At 37.8% G+C, this 20,473-nt stretch overlaps 1 protein-coding gene across 1 annotated transcript in view; it reads left to right on the plus strand.

Moving 5' to 3' along the window:
* The window catches only part of LOC142345860 (electron transfer flavoprotein-ubiquinone oxidoreductase, mitochondrial-like), a 326,221-nt gene that overhangs the window by 276,454 nt on the left and 29,294 nt on the right, over positions 1-20,473 (plus strand). The window contains exons 2-3 of the mRNA XM_075398283.1: positions 13,370-13,487; positions 13,575-13,727. Coding sequence (XP_075254398.1) covers positions 13,379-13,487; positions 13,575-13,727 — 262 coding nt within the window. The 5' untranslated portion in view covers positions 13,370-13,378. The remainder of the gene's footprint in view (positions 1-13,369; positions 13,488-13,574; positions 13,728-20,473) is intronic.

Consider the following 20,473-nt stretch of genomic DNA (forward strand, 5'->3'; position numbering starts at 1 on the left):
TTAACTACACAGCAGTTGAGACTTTTCCTAATGAGACTAGATAACCAGTCGACAACGAGAAGAAATAATGGGGCAAAAATCAAAAGTTAATCAACATATTTTAAACCAAATGATTTCAAACGTCTTAAAAATAATTAGCTTTTAATGAAATAATTCTTGACAAATTTACTAAAAAGTTGATAAGAAATCAATAGGACCTGTCTTCGGTTAGACAAAGTAATCGAAACGGACTAAAGATGCAGAAAATCTCAAAAAATTACAATCAATTTGCAAAAAACACAAAATATTGAATCAATGGAAATCAGATGCTATTATCTGAACAATGTTTTCTTTTACTTCAATTGTTTATTATACTAATTCGGCCTAAAATTACACTGAAACATAAAACAAGTTTACTTGGGCCGCCTCATTTGAAGATTATTGGGATCTGTTATTACCCGGATGTGCTAAAAGAAGCGAAAAGGACACACATATTGACTACTAAAAAAATTTTTATGAAAAAACATATTGTCCAACAAACAGAACATCAGTTACGACGTAATAATAAAAGAGTCGTTTATTTTTGAATTACGCAGAACTTGATGGAACCTCTCTGTGATGAGAATAAGGTACAAGTTGACGAAAAGAAGAACAAAAACTGAAAAATTTAAGACACTTTTGAAGACGAAAAACATTATAAACTTTAAGAGTATTCGGTATAAACTGAATGCTTTGAGAAACATCAGTATTTCAGTCGTAAATTAGAAGGATTTGAGACCTTTCAGTGTTTTACGAAAACATAGAGAAGTCTAATAAAAACAGGCAACGAAATTCTAGCAACGAAAATTTTGAGAAAATCTTCAATTATAGGCTTATGGGGACCGGTGAGCATTTTACGGGAACCTGAAGAATAAAAAACATGCGAAAAGAGCAAACTGAAAAAAAAATAGCAAGAAAAGTGTCAAAGCCGTTCAAAATAAATTTTTCAATAAAAATTTTTCCATTTTCAATTAATTTGTTGACAGCAATTGGATTTTTCTTTTTTGAATAATTTGACTTCAAAAAATCAACAAGTATGAACAAATACGTTAAAACCACGAAAGTTTTGAGCAAACCCGTAGTATCAACGCCGTGAATTCAACAGAAGCTAATAAATTCAACAAATTTTGCGCCGACTGGACAACAAGGTTGTTTGTTATTCATAGGTCATCATTAAGACATCACAATAACTCATTGACTGTGAAAACAACAACAAATATAGGCAAAACCCAAAAATTCAGTAGAAAATTAGAAGATGAAAATGTCGAAGCCATTTAAATCATGAAATTTCCCCTAAAAAACTTTGTCTATGATCCATTGAACGTTATTTTTAAGCCAGTGGGGACTGTCCATATTAGGATAATGTAATAAGATTTCAGAAGGAAGCAAAATTTTAAAAAAATTTTTTAAAAAAATATGAAAATTCATCGCGTCGAAACCAAAATCCAATAGCTAGAAAATAAAACTACCGACCAGATTGATCTTAGCTGCAATAGGAAAAAAGATAGTACAGTCACTGCTAAGGCGAGATTACAGTTCACAAAAATAAGATAAAGATTGGTTAATTTTTTAAAAAATCAGAAAAATTAATTTTAAGTTCTTAACAGCCATTATCTGTACATTCAAAACACTAGATGGGTCCACTTAATAATCATTAGGATATCTATTGCACTCTCAAAGTCTTAGTAAAATTGCAAAAAGAGAATCAAAATTTATAGAAAAATTACGAAAACTCTTGAGTCGAAACCAAGAGCGACTTCTTGAAAGCATCAGCGATTTATTAAAAATAAACTTGTTGTTCATTGGGCATCTATTGACCGTACATGAGTTTTATTTTCAATGTATCCTTGATATGAAAATTGACTATTTTCCTTATAAGACAGCTCTCAAATAGAATTTGAGTTTATTTTTCGATAGTAAACTTCCCTATGAGACCAGAACTAGCCCTTTTGTTGCCTTTCGTCAATTAGGAACACATAATTGATTCATTTTTCAGCGTGAAATTTAATTTTGAAATAGTATTTTGATAGAAAAAAATCTTTGTTTCAACAAAAATTACGCTAAAAGTGAACAAAATCATGCCAAATATCCTCTAAAAAATGAAATTCAAAAAAATCTTTATGTTTTCAAATTTTAATGGACGAGCTTTTTAATGATACCTTTCACATTTCGCTACGATGAATATATCGATCGGCCATAATTGTCTGAACAAAAAACCCCATTTGATTATACAGTCCCCCCCCCCCACAATTAGGGTCGGAACAACTAACTGACACGTTCAAATTAACTGCCGAGAACTTAACGTTAGCAACAAGGTCAGAGTACTAAAATGCTGTTGCTCAAAGAAAAAAAGTTGGGAGCAAAACAAGCGCTTGCGAAAACCCTAAAATTAAGGACTATTTTAAAAAATTTTTTTGCTAATTGAAACCAGAAAAAATTAATCCAGAATGATTTCTGAACGTTTGTCTTACTCCTAACTTTCTTGACCATAATCTTCATGTGAGAATAGAGCAGCAATACAAGCCGTTCTATTTAAAAGACAAATCAAAAGACATGGATCTATACATACTACAAATTATAATTCAAAAAATGGCCAAGAGCGTAATGCATCTCGGCAGAGACTTTTTTCGAAAATTTTGGTCCACTTAGAATAAGGAGCCCAAAATCCTTATTGTGCTATTCCTGTGGCTGAAACTTAAGTTTTTCGGTTTATTCTTGAGAACCTTATTCTTGAGTTACAGATTTTCTATAAGACAATTGGGCTTATTAGGTGTAAAAACTTTCCTCGCCCAACAATTCGCCATAATCAAAAATTTTTTTGTTGGGTTCCAGCTGAGTTTTTAGCTATCGTGATCTCGCTTCGGCAGAAATAATTACAGCGGCTTATTGCCAAAGGATACACTACAACTCATCACATAAAGCATAAAAATAAAAACATAGCAGGACAAGTTCTGACGCACAATTCAAAGAATTTTTTTTCCTTGACTGAACAGAAAACAAAACCTAGAACGCAATATGAATGGATTGGAAAAAACATTTAGAAGAAAATCCGATCAAAAAATGGAAAAAACGAGAAGAAATCAAAGTCAAATTGCCGCATGTGAACAAAAAACCACTAGCGAGAAAGCGAACTTTTGTTCATACACCGTTTTCTCACTCTAATTTAAAATTGGGTCCAAAAATTTCACACTGCAAAAACACTCGCTTTTTCGCTCAACTTCCTGTTTCGGCGTGACCAAAATCACTACTCCAAATTGACTTCAAAAATTATGAAAATTTGTGAACAGATCTTAAAAAAAGACAGCGCCCCAATACAATTCAAATTCTTTGAATTGTAAAAAAAATAGGAGCGCTATAATAGCCGGCTGAGAAGATGAGGGCGGCTATTAAAAATAATTTAAATTAGGTGAAAAAGGGACGAAAGGATTAAATAAAGGCAAGATTCAAAAAATTGAATCGAAATAATCAAAGGTTTGTATTGTAACGATTTGGATTAAAGTTTAGCGTTTCTAATGATCCTATAAAATCGGAAACAGGAGTCTAATTCCAACCATCATGAAATTTGTAGTGCCTGATTCTTCTGGAACTTTTTTGTTGGGCATATATTAGAAGGTTTAACGTGCTGTTACCTCTGAGTCCAGTTTTTTTGTGTTTTTGGGATGGTCCCTGTTCCAACAATTTTTCAGTACTTTTCAGCTCTGTTTTCGGCTCTAAACTGGAATTTCCTGTTCTTTCTTGTTAAATGACATTTTCGTATGGGCTAGCTGTCCCGGGTCGAGATTTCAGCACCGTTTCAGCGCATCTTTTTGTAAGAAATGCGCTGAATGCGCTGAAATTATGTAAGACATGCGCTGAATGCGCTGAAATTTCGAGATGTGAAACTCTAAAATTTCAGCGCACCTTCAGCGCATTTCTTACATAATTTCAGTGCATTTTCATCTCATTTCTTACATAAATTTCAGCACCTTTTCAGCGCAATTCTTACAAAGTTTCAGTGCATCTTCAGTGCATTTCTTACATGATTTCAGCGCATTTTCAGCACATTTCTTACATAAGTTTCAGCACATTTTCAGCGCATTTCTTACATAATTTCAGCGTTTTTCATATCAAACGTTTAATTATTAAAAATTCAAATTAAATGGGAAGCATTTCAGTAATCAACAGCGCAGTGGATTAATTGATAGATAAGACACAATGATCGGGGTTCGAGCCTCGGAGCGAAAGAAAAGAGCTGAACTTTTTGAAATTTCAGCGGATTTCATCGCATTTCTTGCAAGTTTCAGCACTTTTCAGCGAATATCACCGCATTATTATGTAAGGTTTTTGCGCTGAATTTGTTGAAAATTGAGTTGATTTCAGCGCATTTCTTACATAATTTTTTGAAATTTTCTCGACCCGGGGTTCATTGGTTCTTTGTTTTCATCTGTTCTCGAGAAGAGTTGTTTGAAACCTCGTTACTCAATATCTTCCGGCACAGATTGTAGTCAACATATTTTTATGTGATAAAATTGCATATGTCATGGCAAGTTGGAGCTAGATTTGTCGTAATGTTTGGTCGTATTCCTTATATATGGAGTACCGCGATGCGACAAGAACGAGAACAAGCACGCTGTTCTATAGAAAATGGCATTAAACAATTAAATAAATACCACAGAAATAATCTGACCACTAGTCCAGCATATGATCACCGTACAGCAGGCTCACTCTTAAAGTTAATGCAAACATTAAAAAGAAGATAAAGGTTATGAACTTAGAAAAAAATGCCTGGTACAAATCTATTCTATTAAATGTAAGGTGCACTTGAGCGCAATAGTTAACTGCGCTCCTCTTTTTAGCACGTGTTGTAACGGTCCTTAAACAAGCGTTCTTGCGTATTTCAAGGGTTTTGAGGAGCGCCATACCGCTATATTTAAGTTCCTAATCTGCGCAAGTTTTTGCGCTCATCAAGCTTGCCGCATGGCAAAATGAAGTTGAAATAGAAAGGACAATAGACATATGCAACAGACATTCGTAGCGTAAGAAATAAGAACATTGACCGTTCAATGAGAGACATTGGTTAAAGTCCGAGCAGGTGTGGAAAAAGGCATCATCTCCAGAGCTGGAAAATTGCAAAAGTGTTATTTCTTTTTTTTTCTTTTATTTCTTTCACTTATTTTGCTCATTTTCTCTTTCTTTTCTCTCTCTTTCTATTTTTTCTCTTGCCATTTATAAGATCCCAATCTCTCCATGTTTTGCACTCGTTAGGTATGACTCATAGCAGAAACAAACGGGCCAAAAAGCGTTTGACTAAACTACTGCTATAGAAAAGGCAGTAGTTAAATTCAACATGCATCGGTATTGTAAGGTATAATACATCTATATGTTAAGAGAGGGGCTTGAGATTGAACCCAATTTGGTTCCAAACCGGCTGCTGTATACTCAAAAAAGTGGATAACTTCTCATTTTTATTAATTTCTGACAATATTTCTTTGCTTTTGTTTCTTTCTGATTAAATCTCCAAATCTGAATATAATTTTGTTCCAATAGCAAGAAGTGAGTCAAACAAGGCCTTGACCAAAGGATTGCTGTTGCAGAAAGGACAAAAGACAAAGGAAATGCGAATAAGTATCATAATGATGAGACACATTGCTGTTAGGCGAGTGTCGCAATTTCGCGCACGAGATTTTGCCAAAAATTCCAGCAATATTTCTGGCCTAAAAAATGACAGATTGTTGTTTCCCATCCACTCCTGTCTGTCTGTTTTATTCTTTTTTATCATTCTGTATTCAAATTCATTTGTCCTTCTTCTATATACCTCTTATATTAAATGTAAGGTGCATTTGAACACAATAGTTAACGGCGCTCCGATCTTCAAATGCTTTAACAGTCCTGAAAGCTGCATTCTATTGTAATATTTGCGTTTTGAGATGCACTTCAGCAGCATTTTTAAGCTCCTAATTGCAATTTTAATCTGCACATAATTTTGCGCTTCTAAAGCAGGCCTCATAGCAAAATTAGGCGAGCAAAAGAGCCACTTACAAAGATTTTGCTGATATAAAAAAGACAATAGACGTAAGCGATAAGCATTGGTAACGTAGGAGACAAGTCCAGGGGCTGTTAGGCGAGGACAGAAGTTTGAGTCGGTGTATGGGCCTAAAAAACGCCGATGTTTTGGTCGAAGAATTGGCAACTGATTTTTCTTTCGTCCATATTCCGTATTGTTTTTAGTTGCTCCCGTTAGTTGTTTTTTATCGTTCTTTTCTCTTTTTCCTCCTCTTCTGCTATTGCCATATTTAAGATGTTTTATCTGCGCTTGAAATTATGCTCATTACACATGTCGCATAGCGAAAACAGGTGCGCCAGAAAGCCCATGACCGAGCTTTTGCTTATATAGAAAGGACAATAGACAAAGTCAATACGCATCAGTGGCGTAAAGGATAAGAACTATGGTTGCTAACTGAGATGCCGGGATTCAAGTCCAATTTCGAGATGAGAAAGACAAATAGTTTCCATTTTAATAAAGGGCAAATTGTTTTTTTGCTTTTGTTCTTTTTATTTCCTTTTATTTCGTTCTCGTTGGTTCTTTTTTCTTTGTTTTCTCCGTCTTTCTCACTTTCTTTATTGTCATCTTTAAGTTCTTAATCACGCCATGTTTTGCTTTCATAATACACGCCATATAGCAAAAATAAGCGAACCGAAAAAGTAGAAAGATACGGAAAGAGCTATAAGCAAAAACAGGATGTATCGATTGCGTGAGGGATGACCTTTGGCGTTTATTGGAGCGGCATTGGCTCGCGCCAGTGTTCGTGACGAGAATGACTATTGGTTTCTGGCTCAAAAAAATAATTGTTTCTGTTCATTAGCTGCTGTGCTTCTTTTTTACTAACTACTTCTTTATTTTTTAAATATTTCTATATTATAATTTCTCTATATTTTCATTATAATGCGAGTGCTATGTCAATTTTTTCAGCACCATAATTGCATGTTTCAACGCTTTTTATCTATGTAGCCTAACTTAGTTTAGGCGTTTTCGAAAGCGCTATGTCACTAAACATAATCTCGCTATCTGCAAAGGTTTTAGCCCTCATTAGTCATCCAACTGAGCAAAGCCAAAAATGTCTAACAGAAAGTTTGCTAATTAAGGTAATAGAAGAAAAATATACCTGTCGGTAGCGTAGGCGTTCAAACCCATGCCTGATAAGCGAGGGTCGTGGATTCGAGACAGAATTGTTGCGAAACAGACTTCCTAATTTCTTTTTATACATTCTTTTCCTTTGAAATATTTTGTGTGATGCATTTGCGGTTCTGCTAGTAAATATTTAATTAAAAAAGCCTAATTACACAAAATTGTTGACCAGCTTAAAGCTGCATCGATTTTACTCCAAATTTTTTGCCGTTCATGTCTTATCTTGGTCGGGCATTGAATATTTTCTTTATAGTACTAAATAGTACTAAAAAGTAGCCTTTCACGAATTTATATGAACTAGAACAAAGTTCAAGTGAATTGTCTCGACGAGAACACATTGGGGATGAGAAACATATCCACAAAGAAAAGTGGACAACGGAAGAGCTCAATACAACATGGATAAAAGCGAAAGGAAGACAAAGCTAGTGCAATATCATAAAAGCCAATCATCGGACGCGTAATCGTCTGATGATTGGCTTTTGGGATATCACAAAATATTTTTCTCTTTATCTTCCTTTCGCGTATCTCCGTGTTGCTATGAGGTCTCCCAGCGTCCACATTTTTTTGTGGATATGTTCCTCACATCCCATTGTGTCTTCGTCCAAACAATTCTTTTTCCACAAAACAGCCAAGCCATGCTTACAAAAAAGCCGGTCAAAGTCAAAAGCAAACCTTAAACTTGCACGTAAGGTAGCCTGTAATAAAACGAGGTGACAGAAGCTTATAAGTTCTCTTTAAGCAATATCGCATCAATGCGGGCTATGAATTTATGGTGACCAAAATACAGACCAACGGCGTTATTACAGGACGTTTTGGTGATGAAAAAATTGGACATTACGGCAAAGTGCAAATTCTTTTTGTTAATTTGCTGCCAATCCTTGGTTGTTACTTCTGAAACCATTACCATTTGTCAGATTCAATAAGACCTCATTTTAGTTGCTTCTGAACGAAGTTCGTAGTAATTATCGTGAACGTGTGTGTCTTTTTACGACTCGAAGAGGAGTATTGAGATTCTACAGGTTTTTACGACTCGAAGAGGAGTATTGATATTCAACAGGTTTTTTTTAGCAGAAAGCAAGTTTGTTCATGACTTGAATTTTGATTTCTTTCTATATCAGCTCTTATCTCCAATTTTGATTGTTGACTTCTGTTTTCGAACATTGGATTTTAACAATAGCTTAGTTTGTAATGTATAGCAATTGGTAACAGTCTGTAATTCAAGGTGAAGAGGTCAATTTGAGAAAGATTGATTCCATTTAACTACCTACCCCCCCAAAAAAAAACTACCCCCCACGTACCTAACCCCCCCCCCCCCCCCCCCCCCAACGTACCTACCCCCCAACCCCAACGTACCTACCCCCCTCCCTTGTACCAAATAACCTACCACCCTCGTACCTACCCACCACCCCCCCCCCCTCGTACCTACCTACCGCCACCCCCACGTACCTACTTCCCCCCCCCCCCGCAACGTACCTACCCCCCACCCCACCTACCTACACCACCACCTACCTGCCCCCACCTACCAACACCCCCCCCCCCCACCAGCACCTACCCACACCCCTGAACTGAAAAAATTTTTAACGCATTTTATGTTATATTGGTCTACTATTTTCGTTATTTCTAGTGTTTTTTTCGATATTCTGATTTTGTCCAAGTTACGGTTTATTTTGCACGAAGATTCGAGTCGTTTCCGGTATTCTACCGGCTATGTTTTTTAGCAGAAAGCAAGTTCGTTCATGACTTGAATTTTGACTTCTTTCTGTTCGAGCATTTCCCTCCGTTTTTGATTGTTTTCGAACATTGGACTTTAACAGTAGCTTCGTTTGTAATTAGGAACTGCTGGTAATGTTCAAGTTGAGGAGGTCATTTTGAGATTTTTTGTTCCTATATAAATCACCCCAACACCTACCTACCCCCCCCCCCCCCGCACCCCCCACCTACCCCCCCGTACCCGCGCCACGCACCCACCTACCTACCCCCCGTCCCAACTTTCCCAGCAAGCTTGTGAGAGCTTTTGATACTAGCAGTAGATTTATCCATTCTCTCGAAGACAAGATTTGGAGCACTTTGGATGTATGCTTCACTTTTTTGGTTCTTCGTTATTAGGAACACTTTCTGAGCCCTATGATTGTAATTTTGTTTTAATGCAGAGATTTACTTTAATGCACGATTGTTGGAATTTCGATTGGTAAATTAACCCAGTGGCCGATTTCAACTTCATAGTTTACGTGATGATGAGGATTCAACTTCCCCGGGTCAGGTGTGTGCTCGAAACCGTCCTGGTCGAGACCATTTTGAGCGCACAATTGACCTTTTTGCGCACGAAATTAGAGGGTCTGGAGGATGGAACGAGCGCACCTGAGTCTGATCATAAACGGCTTCGAGCTCAACTGGGTGTGATTATAAACGGCTTCGAGCGCACGACAGCCTATAATCCTGCACTCGAAGCCTTCCGATCAGAGAGCATTTCGAACGCAATTGCGTCTGATCAGGAACAATTTCGAACGCAATTGGGTCTGATCAGAGATGGTATCGAGTGCAGAACAATAGCAGAATAAAATAGCTAATAAATGTAGGAAAAGTTACTATGTTGGCTAATAACTGATGTCATTTACTAAAGGCGGCTATACTTCTATTTGACTTAACGCTTAGTTCATTTGAACGCTCAATTCATTTGAACAACTTGACCCGGTTGAAAAAAACTATTTTTATATAAGTTTGTTTAAATTGGAAATTTCACTGAAAATGTTTTTGATCAGATCATTTCGAGCGCAACTCAGTCTACTCAGAAGTGGACTCGAGCGCACGAAAGCAGTAAAACTGTCGAGGGCACTTCAAGCGCACAGAAAACTGTCGAGCGCGCTAGAGTCTGATTATAGGTGGTAGGTTCGGGCGCATAGAAACTGTCAATTGAGCTTGAGTCTGATCAGGGTTTTTTTTGTGGTCGGAAACGGTCTGATCAGGAGCACTTTTTACCTGGTATGGCCTGGACCAGGACAATTTCCAGCGCACACCTCAGCTTGAGTTAGTTTATCAGATTGGCAAGTTTCTTAGGAGACACAAGATCCACTCCTTGTCAAAATTCTCTGTCAATGGACTGAAATTGCCAGAGGCCACTGCAAAAAGTTCGTCGCTAGTAGGATAGTAGTTTTTTCTATCTTTTGTTGAAATGGGATGTTGAAGACTACTGTCTCGTTTTTGAACTTACCTCAGTCATAGGCCTCCTTTTTGATCTAGCTCTTACTTGGTCGAAATATTTGCTGCTTTCGCTTGAATTACCATTCTCTCTCATTCCGCTAATTGCTCATTCTACTACGTTTCCTAGCCATCCTTTGCTCTTTTATCTACCACCAACTGAGGTTGATTTCGAGATTAGACACCAAGTGTAATGATCTGCTGAGATGAAGAATAGTAGTAGTAGTTATAGTAGTAGTAAAAGACTACGTTCCTAATTGGTAAAGTACATACAGAAAGAAAATAAAGCAATGATATTTTTAGAAAATTGAATTGAAAAAATTCTTCAACCAGCAAAAAGGCAGCGACCTTGTTTATAGAGAAAACAAGAGTTTACGACTTCAAACGAGTCAAGTCTTTCAACAAAAAATTTGCCAATTTTGTAAATGAAAGCTTTTCTTACCATATCGAACTACCTTATGCTTCCTTGTGAAAAAAATTTAAAAAGTTGGAAACACGTTGGGATTAAGCGACGAAACTTTCCCCCGTTTCTGATCTTATAAATTTCAAAAAGGTAATATATCTAAGCCAATATCCAAATCGCAATCATAAACTTTATTAATTAATTTCCACTGAATAATAACATCTGTTCAAATTGGCTGTTAACAAATTGACAAAACATTTAGACGCTTTATTCATTCAACATAACTGCTCTGATCGGTGCAGAGAATCCACTTACGAAAAAAAATTGGATTTTTTTGGAAACTGCAGAAGGGATGCCAGGTCGAAGATGCATATTGCAAGACCGATAACACAAATGGCCTATAAAATAACTTGCGTCTAGAGATAGTTACTCACCTTGGATTATTTGGTTCTGAGAATTCAGACGTTTCATGCTTTTGAAATGCATTGATTGACCTGTTCGCCCAGGTTGAACTTTTGCAAACAACAATTCTGTGAGGTCCCCTGTGGAGTCTTTTTTTTAACGGCTGACCCTTCGAGATCGATCTAGTTTTCTTGTCCAAACTAAATGATTATGCAGTTTATGCTCAATATGGTTATATGATTATGCTTTAATTATATTGTTCTGTAGGGTCAATAAAAAACAAATAATCCAATAAAACATAAATATGCTAATTTTTCAACGAGTGGATGATGTGTCACAGTGTCGAAAGTTATCGTGACGTCAAAAAATATTGCCAAACAGTCGTCATGATGAAATCTGCTGCTACGATCACTCTCAAATAGACAAAATGCTGAGTAAAAGTACTGCGGGTTTTCATAAATTCATCTTGCTTCCTCTTAATTAGATTCCACAACCGTGCATAATTATAGTATAAAATAAGTTATGCGAGAAAGTTTAATATCGTAGGTATGATGCTGACCGCATGATACTTAGATATTTTTTGATCTGAACAAGATTTGAGGCACTGGGGTAAAAATGCAAGGTTTTTCTACTGAGAACGCCGCACGTGAGACTAAAATTTGACCTAAAATAACCCAAAAACGATGGGTGTCAGTAATTTTGCAGTGCTTAGATAGTCATATCAAGTCGGGTAATACTAACAGTTGTCGAATTAAGAGTCCAGGGTTCTGTGAGAAGCACTACAGAAGACTCAGATGACAAGATTAATTGGAATGCTTTATGTCGGGGACCAGTAGATCAGTGATTGACAATTAGGCAGAAAGAATTCAATTTTCAGTCACTATTTTACCTTTATGGCTATCAGGTGATCACCTAACTCTAAAGAAAAGCTGCACAGTGTGGGCTTATATATTTTATCTTTTCTATATCGGCTTATTGCCCCCCCCCCCCCAGGTGCACGTGCTATTTTTTACATACTAATGCGCTATGCAACAATTACATATAATTTGTAACTGGGAGGCGTAAAAAACACTGGGGGGGGGGGGGGCGGACAGAATAGATTCGAAAATTCGATACTCTTGTCGCCATGGCACTACTTTTGCTGCAGAACTTATGACAATATGCTTCTAATTCTGGTGAACGTCGTGCTTATTTTTCTAACCGAATCGATTTTCCTTGGTACACCGTTGATGATAAATTTTAATAAACGATCATCAATGTTATCTAAGTTTTTGCATCGAGCGCTACAAGTAATTTGCACCTCTCCACAAAAGCCAGCCTGCGTCCGATTCTTTCTTCAACTACTTTTTCCAGAGCTTTGCAAGGTTGTTTTTGAAAATAGTTGGCATTCTTTCTCAATGAATCCGAAGTCAAATTCAACATAGCTTCCGAAGAAAAGACATCAGTGCTGAGATATTGATCTAATAGCCTGGTAGAGTTCTGTGGATCCCAATGATAGAGAGAGACACAGGAGCCCTGAAACCGAGAGCTACACTTCTCGCCTCCAATTACAGATTGTGTGTCGTTCTTCACTGGTCTTTTGCAGGAGGGACATTTCGGGTGTTCTGTTCTCGTCGTTGAATTCAGTTAATTATCTACTAATTCATCACAAAAATTAGGCTAATACTGCATAAAGTTTTCATCCAGCTTCGAGGCAATTAAATTCGAAGTTCTCTGCAGAGAAGAAGACATGTATGCTGTTAACGTGACTTGCCTGAGAATTAAAGCTAGCATGGCTTTTCTAGGGTGTTCTATCTTCTTCATCCGGGGCTCTAAGAAGTAGAGGCGCGAATCTCATTTTTTAATGAGTTTGGAGGAAACGAAATGATATATGTAGACGTAGAGCTGTAAGGATCCCTGACCAGCCAATATTCACGCAGTTCCTGTATCTTTAAGCATATTTGATACTTGCTTGTATATTTTCAGCTAATGGTCTTTAACTTCTAGTAGAATTAGTTCAACCTTCTGACGCGTAGCATGTTGCTGTAAGTTCAAATACAATGCGTTTTTGCGGAAAATTTGTCTGCGCTGCTGTAATGTTTCATTGTAAGGGCCCATGTTTCCCGTCCATTGGACGAATTACACCCCCTTTTCAACTTCATTAGAAAAAAAGATAATCTTTTCATGGTTAAATGTGGACTTCTTTTTAGGTAGAAATGCGAAGAAATATTTTCTCCGTTTTATCACGTTCTTGTTCATCTCAGTCTTCAAAAATTACGACTCATTATTCAATTTACCCTCGCGAAAATGACGATAGGTGGAAAGGTACACGTCATGTATTTGTCATTGCTCAAGAATATATAAAATATGCTTTTTCATTTGTAACATCATAGAACGTCCTTATTAATATAGATATCGACATGGACCGCGTCGAAGATGAGGCAGATGTTTTGATTGTGGGTGCTGGTCCAGCTGGACTATCGACGTCAATCAGATTGAAACAATTGGCCGCAGAGAAAGGGACTGATATTCGAGTCTGTGTTCTTGAAAAGGCCGCAGAAGTAGGTGTGTAAAGGTATTAAGAGGACACCTTTAAGTGCATCGTCAATCACAAACTTGATATTCTCATTGATTTGTGCAACCGTTACCCAGAAAATTTTGCTAAAAATTGAATCTTGAAATGGCACACACGAAAAAGCGAGCTATGGCGTATAAATCAACAATGGTCATTCTCAAATGATTTTTGATCACAAAGTTTTGATATTGTATTAACACGCTGCCATCGATGGGCGATTATAGATTATGGGAAAATTTTGTTCTTAGTGGCGTTGTGGGGTGCTATATGGCTTTAGTAAAACTTAGGTAAAGGCCTCTTTATGTCCTCTAATCTTTGCATTAGAGTAGCTGGTCCATTATTGTTTATAGCTTTGTGCTGTAGCTTAGCTCCATATTTTGCCTGCGCAGATCGTTTGAGCGTCTATTGGAACCTTAGTAGAAGATGGCCGGCTTTTGTTTTTAATCACTTTATAAGTTCTATTCATATCTCGATTTAATATCGCTATATATGCGTTTTTCTCATTCATCTTTTAAGTATCTCAACTTTGAGTCGCTTATAATGCATAGAGCTTGATAAAGTATCTTTTTTGGCTGGCTAGGGTTCCTGTGATGTTGAATTCACTGAATTACTTTTTTCGATTTCTCCCAAATTTTATCGTACTATTATTGACACGAGGCACTCTTCGGCCGTTACTTTTGAAGAGGTTGCCTCAAAACTTCTTCACCTCTGCCTGAAATTATTTCATCATCTTTATCCTGTCTTCACTCCAATTGTTCATGCTTATACCTGACCCATATCTGAAACTCATCTATCGTGAAACCTCTATTCAAATCTGGTAGTAAAACAAGCATTATAAACTTTCAAGCATTTGATAAAGTCAACTTCATTGTTCTGCTCGGTAAACTTCACAGCGTCGGTTTTGGTAATGTTTCTTATCTCTGTGGTCGTTCACAATGTGTTTAAGTCAGTAATCGCTTAGCAAGACCCGTAACGAGTTATTAGTGGTGTTCCCCAGAGCTCCGTGCTGGCACCATTGTTGCTCTGGGTTTTCGTGAATGATTTGCCTGCAATTTTCATTGACGCAATGGCACAGTTATTTGAAGACGACCTTAAGCTATTATTTCTGTCACTGAACTTTAAAAATGACTAAACAAGAGTGATGAATTGGAACATGTCCAATGGAATGCTCTTCAATGCGTCTAAAACGAACTGCATATCTGTCAGGGGCGAAATTTTAGCTAACCTAAGGGTTATTAACCTAGAAAATTACTTCTTTCAATTGCTTCTTCGAACTTCAACTTTTTTTACAGACATAACACAATTAAGGTTGATTTACCTGGATAAAAAGCAAAAAAATCTTTCTGCTTAATAAAGATTTTGTCTGAACAATAGGTGCTTTTTTTACATATCTTGCTTTTGTACGATGTGTAAAGTTTCTGTTAGTTTATGAAAGCTGAAATTGTTGAGAATTAAGTGACATTGTCGTCTTGTTCTGCGGGCTCAGTTAAAGACAATAATTGGATAGGTTTTTAGAAGCAGTGATACGTTTTTAAAATTTGATATTACCTTGGTGCTAATTTGAATAAGTTTAAGCTAATTGTGATTAAAGTCAATCATAACTGAGTGTCAGATTAACTCAAACTATTGGAAGAATTGGAGAAATTAGGCTCTGGGAGAAAAAGCGAGAGATTATAACGGAAAGGCCGCTGAAAATTGATTCAATTTATTTAATTTAGGACAAAAACTCCACTGTTTTGATAGATATTGGAAGCCGTAATAGGCTTTGTCATCAATACATCATTGATGCCCATTTCATTAGAGAACATCTATGCACTATTATGGATCTTTGCCCGAAACAGACCTTCAATGGTTAAGAGAAGAAGTGGCAAAACAAAAGGAATCAAAGAAAAGCAGTCGAAATTCAACAGACAAAAACTAGAAAAACTGAGAACTGATTTATTTATCTTAAACGCTTGTATCATCCATTATTAATTCAAATAAGCAAAATGATTTTCTGAGTATACTTAAGGCGGTCAATGTGACATTCTGACGCCCAACGGAAAAGACAAAGGAAGACAAAGAGAACTAAAATTTCCTTCTCGAAGATTTTTTATCTCGTAAAAAGGGTAGAGAAGGAAATTTTAGAAAAGACCCATCCAACACCCGGGAGAACACCCATTCCATCACGAGACGAGCTTCATATATTTAACTGGGCCTTCTTATTTCATTATTACAATTTATCTTTCCCTGTTATTTTTTCGCTCGTTTGATTATTCACCCCTTTCTTGCGACCTGAGAATTTTTTCCGGATATGACCAAAATTTACTGACAAAATTTCGATGTTTCAACAATATTACCTTCGTGCGTTTTCCGGGAATTCCGACCGAGAGCTTTAATATCAGTTCCCGATTTTACGAAACGAGCGTAACACACACGAGCGCACCAAACACGTTTCAACAGCATTTTCTTTGTTTTATGTCCGGAAAAACAACGACCTTATTCTGAACTATATTTTTTCCAAATGGTATGTAGAGTTGGGATTAGTAGGGTATTCAGGTAGGTTTCGGTTGTTCAGGTAGCTTTCTCTGGTGGTATCAGGTAGCTTTCAGTGGTATCCGGTAGGTTATTGATTAGGTATCAGGTAGGTTGTCGGTAGGCCCAGGTAGGTATATGGTAACTTTTTAGGTATTCAGCTAGGTTTACCGATAGGCTTCTCTGGTGTTATAAGTTAGGTTTAAGTGGTATCAGGTAGGTTATTGAATAAATATCAGGTAGGTTGCAGGTAGGTTCCAGGTAGGCATATAGGTTTTTTTTAAAGTAATCGGTTAGGTTTTCAGGTAGGTTCCTCTGGTAGTATCAGGTAGGTTTCAGTGGTATCCGGTAGGTTATCGAGTAGGTTTCAGGTAGGTCCAGGTAGGTATTTGGTAGATTTTAGGTTTTCAGCTAGTTTTTTTTCAGGTAGTTTTCAATTTGGTCTCTGGTTAGGTTTCAGGTAGGTATCTAATAGGTTTTTAGGTAATCAGGTAGGTTTTCCAGGTAGGTTTTGCAGGTTCTAACAGACTTGCTGAAGTTTCGTAGCGCTTCGAAGAAAGAAGCTGTCTTTGTTAGACCGGTGAAATTCAATGGTTTTTACTAGAACTGGAAAATCCACAGGAAGTAACAACCAAACAATGATCTCAAATTCGCAGACACAATACTCAGACGACAACACCGAAAGTCACGAGCAGGTCTCTGAAGATCCCCATTTAAAACGTCTGACCAACTTAAAGTTGATGTACGAAAGTGAAATCGAGTCGTGCATCGAATTTATTACGTCCGGCATTGACTCTGGCGAGGACTGAAACAGTCGAGGAAACTCTCCTTGAAATCAAGGAACTTCAGAAGTACGACTTTACAATTCAAGAACTTTTGGACAAAGCACAATCATCTGACGCAGAAACTCTATGCTCTCATTTGAGCAAACTCAAATTCAAGATACGGAAGACTACTTCCGCATACCGAAAATACAAAAAGGAACTTGCGTCCGCACCACAAAGCAACCAAACAAATAACATCCCGAGGGTGACCTTTGACAACAGCAGTTATCAAACTCATACTGACGCATCCCTGACGACCAACATTTTCTCAGCACCCGCTGAATACAGTTCTTACAGTGAATCCTTCCTTAACAATGCTGCACCCAGTAGCTTAATGGGAGATTCAAACACAATTTTGCCGCCGGCAAATTTGTCGCAACAACACCTCATCTGCTGACGTATCAAGCACCAGCACCATCAATAATCCTTGTCTGGAGCTACCTTTGGTGGCTTCAATTCGACTTCCGAAAAAATTGACGGCGCATTTCCCTCATTCCATGTTTCTCATCAGGCGGCCCAAACTTCTTCTTTGAATCCGCCAATCAGAACTTCGCAACCATCCTTTACACTTCCAACAGTTGGTATTGTGCCACAAACTCCTACCTAAATGTCTTCTTGTTTTCAGAAATCGGTTCCGAAGCTACAGGCAACAAAGTTTGATGGAGATCCATTAAGTTAGTTAAAGTGGTTCAGTGTGTTTCAAGCAACAATTGATCGTTGTCCAATGTCCTCTGCAGAAAAAATGATTCATCTGCAATCGATTCTGATTGGAGAAGCAAAAGCACTGGTTGACGGCTATGGCTGCAATGGCAGTCTGTACGCAACCGCTTTAGCACGTCTGGAAGAACATTTTGGTAATCCGAACAGGATTGTCAATGCCTTCCTCGAAAAACTGTCACATTTTAGACCCCCTAACCTGACAATCCCAGACAGATATACGCAGTTTTCTGTTTTCCTTTTAGCCCTTGTGGACACATTTCAGCAACTTGGATTCAACCATGACATACATTCCACTACAAATGTCAATCAAGCCTTAAACAAGCTTCCAACACCAGTCCGCTTGGAATGGAATAAGCAGGTTTTGGAAAGAAGTTTACTTCAACCATCTCTGAAAGAGCTTTCGGAGTGGCTTCTAATCTATGCAAAGACTTGCAGACATCTACCCACCTCTTCTGCATCAGCTCAACCTCCAAGCACTCATTCAAAGGCCTCTAACAACCTTTGGAAGCAATCGAATCAGCAAAACCAATTCAATCGTCCGTCCAACAGATCACACCAGGATCAACGCACAAACTCGTCAAATACCTTTCAACCAAGCTCTGCGAAAGGTGTCGTTTGTCCAAACAACGGTAGCTGTCAGTGTTTATACAAATGTTCTCATTTCCAAGATCTGTCTCCACTCGATAGACGAGAACACGTGAAAAAATTGAAACTGTTTCAATTGTTTTGGTAGTCACCATGTACAATGCATATCATAAAATGTTTGTCGCTCTGCAGACTGCGGCAAAAAGTACCACACAATGCTCAATGAAAGCTTCATTGCAAAAAATCAAGCAATACGACCCTCTTCAACAATTAAATCGGTTCAACATGGCACAGGTCAAGTTGCTTTCTTACCAGTTCAACTGTCTAACGGGGAGAAAACGTTTGAGACATATGCTTATCTCGACAACGGAAGTTGCCAGAGCCTCCTCCTCCAATCCGCAGCTCTGATTCTAGGTATTGATATCAACACTTTTGGCAAGATGCCTATTAGTGGCTACCACACAACATAAGAAATAGATTGTTCTCCAGTGTCTTTGAAAATTAAACCTTATCAGTCTAATAAGACACCAATCCTTGTAAACTAAGTCTTGGCAGTACCGGATTTGAATATGAACCCTGTTAACACTAATGAGCTGAACAAGCTTTGCCAGAAATTTGAACATCTCAGTCACATTTCGTTCCCTAATGCTGATGAAATTAAAGTCTCAATAATCATCGGCATCGACAATCTGGAACTGAATCATTACAGTAAGGTGATTAAAGGCCCAAAAACACGCCCTGAGCTGTAGAAACTCCTCTAGTATGAACATGTGCAGGTAAAACTAGCGTCACAGCAGACGAACAGAATCCAGTGTTCAAAACACAAATCAACTCTCATCCTCATCTAGACAATGAACTTTTCACAAAAGTACAACAGTGGATGAAAATTGAGAACTACGGTATAGCTTCATCAAAAAGGGCTATGTCTAAAAATAATGAAAAAGCTCTGCAAGTCCGTGAGTCGGCTACAAACTTTTCTGATGGTCACTACGAAATAGGCCTTCTTTGGAAGGAAAACGCCAAGTTACCGAACAACAGATGGCTAGCAGAAAAACAGTTAAAGCAATTAAACAAAAGCTCTCAACAAAACCAGATCTACAAAGTAAGCACGAGGAGACGCTCCAGAAAGATCTTAAAATGGTTATGTTGTCAAAGTTGATCCAGCTACAGACAAACAAACAGCAGGTCTCAATAATCTTCCTCATCATCCCTTATCTTCCTCATCATCCCATTTCAAATGAAAACACCCAGAAAAATCAGGAGAGTCATCAATGCTTCCAGTGTTTTTCAAGGTCAATCCTTGAATTCAAACCTTTTGAAGGGACCCGATTTGAGAAATCTTGTGGGAGTCATATTAAGATTCCGCGAGCAACAAGTGGCAATTTCAGCAGACATTGAGCAAATGTTTATGCAAATTAAAGTTGCTCCCTCTGATCGTGCGTTTCTTTGGTTTCTGGTTTCTCTGGAATCACAATGGCAAAATCGAAGAGTATGAACACACACGTCATATCTTCGGCGCAACGTCTTCCCCATGTATAGCGTCCTACGCTCTTCGTCGTTCAGCACGTGACAATCAGGACAAATTTCCTCAAGTGTTACACGTCATTGAGCGTAATGTCTACATGGATGACCAATATATCTCGACAGCAAACGTTGAAAGTGCTGTAAACGTTATGAACAGCGCCAAAGAGTGTCTTTCACTCGGTGGTTTCAACCTCACAAAGTGGAACTCTAATTCAGACAAGTTATTGAAAAACGTCGCAAACAAAAATCTTTTGATGCCTGTTCTACCATCACCTCAACCTCAAAAAATTTTGGGTTTACCGTGGAACGCGAGCACTGACGAGTACATCATTGACGAAAGGCTTTTCAAAAGGTTCCCCAATGATAAATTCACAACACAGAGGAAACTTTTGAAGTTCGTCGCTTCAATTTATGATCCCCTTGGCGTTATAGCCCCTTTAACAATCAGAGTGAGGAAAATATTGCAAGTGGCTTGGGGTAAAGGTCCACAATGGGACGCACCTCTGGACGTTTAGCAGTTCCCAGGCTTTCTCGAATTCAAAAACGAACTTCCATCTTACTAGATTATC

Source organism: Convolutriloba macropyga, chromosome 9 (assembly GCF_964194025.1).
Source record: "Convolutriloba macropyga chromosome 9, txConMacr16.3, whole genome shotgun sequence".
Taxonomy (NCBI): domain Eukaryota; kingdom Metazoa; phylum Xenacoelomorpha; order Acoela; family Convolutidae; genus Convolutriloba; species Convolutriloba macropyga.